At 59.7% G+C, this 8,553-nt stretch overlaps 1 protein-coding gene across 1 annotated transcript; it reads left to right on the top strand.

Moving 5' to 3' along the window:
• Positions 1 to 3,882: 3,882 nt before the first annotated feature.
• On the top strand, positions 3,883 to 7,103 carry MNX1 (motor neuron and pancreas homeobox 1). The gene is made up of 3 exons (XM_017819357.1): positions 3,883 to 4,495; positions 6,518 to 6,678; positions 6,768 to 7,103. Exons 1-3 carry the CDS (start codon positions 3,883 to 3,885, stop codon positions 7,101 to 7,103), a joined length of 1,110 nt encoding a protein of 369 aa, XP_017674846.1.
• The last annotated feature ends 1,450 nt before the right edge of the window (positions 7,104 to 8,553 follow it).

Raw genomic sequence — 8,553 nt, 5'->3', positions numbered from 1 at the left:
AACCACCCCCGATGCGGGGAAGGCAGCAGTAACAGGAAAAAAAAAATAAAATTTTTGTTTAACATTATCTGAAGAGAAAGTCCTAAGCAAGCCAGGAAAAACTTTGGAAATGGCTTGTAGGTAAGGAAAACAAAAAAAACCCCAAAAGCATCTTGAAGTATCCCGACCTCCTAATGCAGGCGCAGCTTTTTGCCCAGATAGGGAGGTGTGAGGTGGACCGACCCTTCTCTCCAGGATGGACGTCTTAGAATGCATGAAATGCCCTTTTCCCGGGAGGGACGTTGCGTTAGGCGGTCGTCCCTGAGCCTCCAGCGTGGACAAGGTGCTGGTGGAGACCCAGTTGCCTTTGGGACGTGCCTGGAGCCCTCCCGGTATCCCCAATTCCTTTCCCGGGAGAAAGAAAAAAGTTTGATAACACACAGGCATTTTACAACTGCCTGAGGGTGTTTATCGCAGCCGGAATACCCGCGGGAGCTCGTTTTCCCCCCAGGATAGCCGGTCACACCCGATGTCTGGGGCAGCCCCCAGCCCAGGAGCGGCCCCAGCGCGGGAGCCGCCGGCAGCCGGGGCTGCTCCGTAATGGACCTGATCTGTGACTTGTTGATTTCCCCTGAGCAAATAAGGCTTTGATGCAGTCCCGGCGAGAGTGGTTAGCTGATGAATTGACAAAAACTAATCAGCTTTATTGGGAAACAGGTTAAGGGCAACAGAGTGTCAATAATTCTCCGCCTGACCCCCTCATCCATTAGGAGAGGCAGCTGATTAGACCGAGAAGACCCTGTGCTTTTTACACTGAAATTGCTTTCATAAACTCACCATTATTAGCAGTCAATGCAAGCGGCTAATTTAGAGGAGACATCCCGAGGATGTCACATTTATCAGGGAGGTTTATGTATCATTATCTCATTTACAGAATGTCGCAGTGTAATATGTGTTTTTGGCAATAACGCTGGCCCCGCGCCTGCGGTTTGTAACGGCTTTGGGGACACCGGCCGGCGTGGGGGGGGTTAATTCGGATAATTGAGAGACACCCCCGTCCAACGCAGGGCTCCGGGCGCGCCGCTGTTCCCACCGGGGTTTACCCCAGTGCCCCGCGCCGCCCCCTGCGTGCACCGCCCCGGCTTTTCAAAAGGCGAGATAGGCATCTGTTTGCCCACGGCCGGGGGAGCGGGGGTTCTGCTGAAAGGGACCACCCGGGGGTGTCGGGGGAGCGCGCTCCTTGCGCTATCTCCGCCGAGATAACCGCGCATTGTTGGCTCCCGGGCAATATATTGGATCAACACAGGTGCGGGAGCCGCTGGGAGTTCAGCAGTCCCGGATGCCCCGCGGCACCTGTGGGGACAAACACACGGAACGGAAAGGTGAGGGGGAAGGAAAAAAAAACCCTAAAAATAAATTAAAAAAAAAGGAAAAATAATATTAAAAAAAGGAAAAAAAATAATAATTAAAAAAAAGGAAAACAAGTAAAAAAATTATACTCATTGAAAACCAAAAAAAGTTCTGAAAATCGAAATCCTTCTCTAAGCACTAAATAACTAAATATCCATCAGCTGAACGATGCCTGCGTGCGGCACTGGGCCGGAGGCGCGGGGTGCCTGGACGGGGTGTCCAGCCTGAGCCTGCCCCGGGGGCGGTGATGGATCGGGGCGGGGGCCATGCGGCCCCGGTCCTTCTCCCCCACCAGACGGCCGCGCATTCCGCCCCATCGCCGCTTGGAGAATCATTCACGGCACCGGCCACCCTCGCCGGACCGCGGGCCGCGCAACCCTCCGGCGGTACACGCGCGTCCGCCAGTGTCCTGAGCGCAGCCCTGCGCTCACGGCTCTCTGCTGTCACGGGATAGTTTTCCCTGCCGCTCCGTCCCTCCTCCCCAAAACTGCACCGAGAAGGGGCCGCACCGCAAAGCAGTTTCCCTACGTGCGGGACCACCCGCATCCGGGACGCGCCCGCGCAGCCCCGGCGCCGCCGGGCCGGGCACCGGGAGCTGGCACCGGCTCGGCCTGTCACACCGCGGCCGGTGACAGCCGCGTCCCCGTGTCCAGCGGGATGGACATCCCCCCTGCCCACCATGCACTTAAGGGGGTGACCCTCAGCCCTGCCGGGGCCGGGACGCGGGGAAGGAGGACGCGGATGCGAGTCCACTACCCACCCCCCTTTCCTCCGTGGAGTCGGCCACGGGGACGAGCCCCTGTTCCGGACACACTCTCACAGCTGTGGGACTGCCCCGCGCGTGGGGCACAATGTGACGGTCCAGGGGAAGCCCGGGGCCGGCTGCGGAGCCCCGGCGGAAGGCGGCGATGGCCAGGGAACTGCCGAGCTCCCGGGCCCTTTCCCTTAGGCCTCCCCTGGCCCTTCAGAGCGCGCCGGAGGCCTGGCAAAACCGAAGAGGCTAATGAAAATTATCCAGCTACTCGGTATCCCCCTCTTCTTCCCGGGGACTGGGGTGTACGGGGACTTCGTGCGGCTGCGGGGCTCGGCCCCGGCCCCCGTGGCGTGTGTGGGTTATGCCCGGTGCGTGTTGGGGTTCCCCGGGCGGGAGCGGCTGTTGTTTGGGTCTGGGTGTATCTGCTCTCCGGTACCTGTGTGCAGGAGTTGCCTGTGTGCGTGTGACTCCGCTATGCCACACGTGTGCATCTGCTGTGTGTGGTCGTGCCAGGCCTACGTACAGATGTGTCTGTGTGCCTGCTGGAATTGTGTCCACACGTCTGTCCTGTTTGTGTGTCTGTGTTGTGTTGTGTCTGCTGTGCGAGTGTGTCCAGAGGCTCCAGTGAGGTCAAGGGGGAAAAAAAGTGCAGGAGAAAAGGGGAATACCAGAGCACAGAGCAAAGGGTGCGTGTCTGTATGTCTGGGTGTGTGTGTACACCCCGCAGAGTTGCTCAGTGCCTCCTGCCCACGGAGTAGTGGCGAGAAGGAGACCGAGGCTAAGTTGTCGGATATTTTGTTGGTTGTGTTGTACTCCTCAATTTTTGCCCCTTCTCCCTTTCTTTTCGCCTATTTATCTCCTCATTGCTTTTACTTTTCCCAGCCCAGGCGCATGGGCCCAGGGGGGCAGCGCACCCTTGTTGAGTGGCCCCGGCAGCCCCTGGGACACAGTCCCACCGCCCCCCGAGTGCGGAGCGGCCCTTTCCGGGGGGGCTCGCGGCGGCGGAGCCGCGACACGGGCATTTCCCGCTGCCGAGCGCCTTCTCCGCGGGACTGGCAATGGCTTTTTGAAGGGAGAGCCTGTTTACCTTGACAGCCCTTCATGCTGCAGCCTGACCTTTCGCTCACACCGCCGGTGCGAGGGTCCCACGGCCCCCCTGAGGAAAACGGGACCCTGGGTAAGGGAGCGACCCCTCGCCCCGCTCTTTCCCTTTTCTGTCCGGGGCTGTTTGCTCGAGATAAGCAGGTGTAATAACGCTGTTGACAGACCCGGGATTTGGTGGCGGGGTGACTCCCTGACCCGCAGGTGTTTATTCTTTCCGACTCGTTAAAAAAGCGGCCGGCGACGCGTTTACGGCAAATATTTGCCGTGCGTGCGGGAACGGTGGAAAACTATCACCGGACACACAGTCCCGCGGCGGGGAGAGCTCTCCCCGCGGAGAGCAGCCGGTTTGCCGGGACCATCCCCTCTCCCAGTGTCCCCATCCCGGAGTCCCCCGGGGGTGTGTGCGGGAGGGGGCGGGCGCTCGGCCGTGACGGGTGGGCGGCGGGGCCAGTGAGGGGCGAGGCCGCGGCGGTGCGGGGCCAATGGGAGCCGCCTGCGGGCCTTGAAGGGGCGCGCCCCGCAGAGCGCGGCCGCAGTGCCGCCCCCGCCGCCGGGAGACGCGGCCGGCCCGGGGCAGCCCGACGGTCCCGCCCGCCCACGGCCGCCTCCCTCCTTCCCTCCCGCCGGCGCTCCTCATGGAAAAATCCAAAAATTTCCGCATCGACGCGCTGCTGGCTGTCGACCCCCCCAAGGCGGCGGCGGCGGGGCAGAGCGCGCCGCTGGCCCTGGTCACCTCGCTGGGAGGCAGCGGGAGCAGCAGCAGCGGGAGCGGCAGCCCGCCGTCCTCGTCTTCCTCCTCTTCCTCGTCGTCCTCTTCGTCCTCCTCCGAGCATCCCGCCGGCGGCCCCGCCGACTGCCTGCGCACCGACAGCCCGTCCCCGCCGCGGCTCCTGGCCGCGCACTGCGCGCTGGTCCCCAAGCCCGGGTTCCTGCCCGGGGCGGGCGCGGGAGCCCACCCGCACCACCACGCCTCGGCGGCCGGCATGGCCCTGGGACTGCACCCCGCGGCGCCCGGCGGGCCGGGAATGCCGGCGCAGGCGGCCCTGTACGGGCACCCCGTGTACGGGTACTCGGCGCTGGGCGGGCAGCACCCGGCGCTCTCCTACCCCTACTCGCAGGTGCAGGGAGCGCACCCCTCGCACCCCGCCGCCGACCCCATCAAGCTGAGCGCCGGCACCTTCCAGCTGGACCAGTGGCTCCGGGCCTCCACAGCCGGCATGATCCTGCCCAAGATGCCCGACTTCAACTGTGAGTATTCGCCTCCCTCCGCAGGGCAGCCGCGTCCCTTCCTTCCCCTGTCCTGCTGCGGGGGCCTACCGGCAGCTGCCTCCTTCCGAGAGGAGAGAAACCTCCTCCTGCCCCCGCCTAAATAAATTGCAGAGTTAAACTTGAGGCGATATTCTTATTTTTTGAAAATTTTTTATTAAAAAAAAAAAAAGGAAAGAAATAGCGGTCCACAATGGGAAACGGGGACGTGCGGTCACTTCTCCGTTCCCGGCCCTTGAGGAGCCCCGGGCAGCCCAGCCTCTCACGGCAGGTTAAACGGGAAGGTGGCAAATCTCTCCCTGCCTTTGCAAAACGCCCGTTCCGGAGGATAAAAGCCGCTGGGGAGGGGAGGTGGGGGTGTTGTGTTCAGGGCAGGAATCCCCATGGTGTCCCCCAAAATGCCAATTTCAATGTAGTCCCCCTCCAAAAAGCGGGGTGGCAGGTCACATCACTCGCCCAGCGTTCTTAATTTTATTTATCCTTTATAGGAAATGGGCTTTTAATAATGATGTCGGGTCCTCTGGGTAGAGGGATGTAGGGAGGATCTGGGGTCGGCCAAAAATGTGGGGTTCTGCGTTCCCTGGGGATAACGAATGGACAAATATAATCGGAAGGGTGTAGGTTTGGGCCCAAGGAAGGCTGGGAGCGCTGAATGGAGCCAGGCGATCCCGGAGTCCCAGCAAAGCGCGGAGCTGAGCTCTAGGCCTCGCGGCGATGGGGACCTTGCATGCATCTGGTTTAAGCAAAGATCATTTTCGGAGGTGTGAGCTCTCGGTGGGAATGGCCGGTTTAACAATACCGGAGGTGTAGTTTTACGAAAATCATGCCAGGAAAAGAATTGCGATTTTTTTTTTTCTCCCCCTTCTCCTACTCCGCACACACATTCTCAGACAAAAAAGTCCTTTGTTTTCACTCGAATTGGGGTTGTTTAGACTGGAACATTCAGGAAGAAAAAATAATTAGGAGAGCTGTCAGAGCCCTGCCTCTCAAACAAGGGGCAGAGGGGAATAAATAACCGAGCGAAACGGGAATGGAGCCTCGGAAAATCGCACGGCGGTGAGAAAATCTCCCGGGCGCTGCGGCCGGGAGCGGACACTGTCCTTTTCTTTCTGCCGCTTTAGCGAACTGCCACCAACTGCGGCCGGGGAGCGGGAGCCACCCCTTCCCAGATTTCTGATTTTTCTAAACCAAATAAACCAAAGTAGCAAAAATATTTCCAGACATGGGTCGTAGCGCTGCCCCGGGGGTGTCCGAACCCCACGAAGGGGCTCAGTCCCCTTTTGCTCGCCGCTGGATTTTTTTTTTTCTTCATCTTTTATAAATCCTTAATTTTGCTTATTATTTTTGAACGTGGAAACTACGCCTTTTTTTTTATTATTTTTCCCTTTCAAAGATAGTTTTCCACCCCTCGCTGCTGATTTACGCCCCGAGGGGCGGGCGGTGACCGGCACTCCCAGGGCGGTGCGGAGCAGGCCTCTGGCTTGGTCCGGGTCCCGGCCCGCCGGAGGGGTGCCCGCCTGCAATCCCTCTAATTAAACGGATATGGGCGGGCTGGGATTGCGGCAGGTTTAACTAAAACATTAAATGGAGCAAATTGCCGCTCCCTGGAGAGCCCAGTGCCCCTTCGCCGCGATCCCTGGCTTCGGTTTATTGTCTCGCGTTTGTTACGCTCTTGGGAAATCAAGAGACATATTTTGCTTTATTTAAAAGATTTAATTTAATTTTTTTTTTTGGTCCCTGTGGGGAATCCCCTGACACTATGAAAGCTGGAAAACCTCGGAGCCAGGGGACTTGGAGGCTGGAAGAAATCGCTGCCTCGGTCCATGCTCCGGTGGATAGCTATCCATCCTTGCTTCAGTCGCGCACACACACACACACACACACACACACACACACACAGAGTCTTTCCTGCCTCCCCCACTTCTCACGGCCCTCCCGGGGAATGCGCGGGCATGGCAGGGTGGCTCCGCGCTCACCCCCGCGCTCCCCCCTGTCCTTTCCCAGCCCAGGCGCAGTCCAACCTGCTGGGGAAGTGCCGCCGGCCTCGCACGGCCTTCACCAGCCAGCAGCTGCTGGAGCTGGAGCACCAGTTCAAGCTCAACAAGTATCTCTCGCGGCCCAAGCGCTTCGAGGTGGCCACGTCGCTCATGCTGACCGAGACACAGGTGAGTTCCCGCGGCGAGGGGCGGGTGGGGGACGCTGCCCTCGGGGGTGGCGGATGAGGTGATGTGTGTGTGTGTCCCGTCTCCCGCAGGTGAAGATCTGGTTCCAGAACCGACGCATGAAGTGGAAGCGCAGCAAGAAGGCGAAGGAGCAGGCGGCGCAGGAGGCCGAGAAGCAGAAGGGGGGCGGAGGGGAGGACAAGGGGGATGAGGACCTGCTGCTGCCCGCCCCCGAGAAGAGCGGCGGGAGGAGGATGCGGGAACTGCCCGACAGCGAACCTGAGGACGAGGAAGAGGAGGAGGAGGAAGAGGAGGTGGCAGCGGCGGCCGGGAGGTGCTGCCCGTACCACTCCTCCGACTGCTCCGAGGCGGACGAGGAGGACACGCAGCCCCGGGGCCGGCACGGGGCCCCGTCGCAGTCCCAGTGAGCCCCCCCGCACGCCCCGCTCCCTCCAGCCGTCCTTCCGTAGGGGAGCCCTGCCGCTCGTGGTTGGCACCGGCCCCGCTCCCTCCCTTGTTCCGATTTCTCCCTGCTTGGAGAGGGATGGAGAAGAGGATCCTCCGCATGCCGGGCAGGGAAGAGGATTTACGGTGAATACAGTGTTATTGACTGAAAACCAGACAAAACTTGAGCTCCCCACCCCCCCATCCCTGCCCCCTGGAAGCTCGTTCCTTTCGCTAAGTATTGGAAGTGTTTTGTTCTTACTATATATCGGAAAAACTGTTTATGTCATGAACGTTAAAACTGCTGGAAATCTCAATACTGTCTTTATTTTTGTATATGGTATTTATAAAAAAAAATTACCTCTACTTATGCATGCTAAATTATTCCCTAGGCCCTCCCACCCTTGCGATGGGGTGGAAAATAAATGGCGTTTTGTACTAGCGGTGTATGAGCGCTGTGTGAGGGGGGGGAGATGCTCGACGCTCTCGAGCCAGGGAATCCCGGTGTTCTGGGAGGTGCCGAAGCGCTCGGGAAGGAGCGGGGAACCCCTTTCTAACCCGAATTCAATCCAGTGTCTCAGCTGTGGTGTGATGTCAGACAGCGGCGTGGGGTTTTCCTGAGAGCAGCGCACGGGAGATGCGTATCCCAGGCGGGTACCGTCGCGCGATGCTTTCGGGAATCCGGGAGAGCGGCGGGACCAATCTTCCCCCTCGCGGGAGCAGCGCTGTCTTCCAGGGGCTGCTCGACTTCCAAAACAACGCGGGCCTCCGGCGGGTGGGAGGGGGCTCGGGTCCCCCGTGCCCTCCCCGGTACCGAGGACGGGACCCCCCACCGTCCTCGGCGACGGAGTGCGGGGTTTTCGATAACTGCGGGGATTTATCTCGCCAATAAATTTGCGGATCAATTAATCCCTGTCACCGCAGCTCTTCCCCAAATCAATTATAGCGAATTTAAATATAATCACTGGCTCATCCCCGCCAGCTCGGGGCCACGTCTGGCAATTCATCCCCGCGAATGAATTACGGGGCGGCTCCGCTCTGCTCCCGCCTAGGGCCGCGCAGGGGAGCGGAGGGAGCCGGGCCCCTCATCCCGAGTGTCACCGCCTTGTGGGTCACCGCAGAGCCTCGGAGGCTGAGAACGAGTTGCTCTGAAACATGGAGCGTTCTCACTCTCATGCGTTTTTGCAATTAATAATAATAATAATAGGTATTTCCTACAAACGCATGTTAACCTTTCAAATGGAAACAGCGTGGCCCCTCTAAACGGCTTCTATAAAAATCCGGCCCGCGAAACACAGGCTAGTGGATGCATGAGATTATGGGATGAGATTCAGGAAGGAAAAGCTTCAGGTGGGGCGGCTGGAGGTGCCAGTCAGGCATTAACGCGGTTAGTTACCAGCTCCCCGGCCCTGCACGCACAGCGCCCGGGGGCGA

This window comes from Lepidothrix coronata, unplaced genomic scaffold (assembly GCF_001604755.1).
Source record: "Lepidothrix coronata isolate B3197 unplaced genomic scaffold, Lepidothrix_coronata-1.0 Scaffold74, whole genome shotgun sequence".
Taxonomy (NCBI): domain Eukaryota; kingdom Metazoa; phylum Chordata; class Aves; order Passeriformes; family Pipridae; genus Lepidothrix; species Lepidothrix coronata.
The sequence above is the reverse complement of the archived record's forward strand: the minus strand, read 5'-3'. Positions and strand labels throughout refer to the sequence as shown.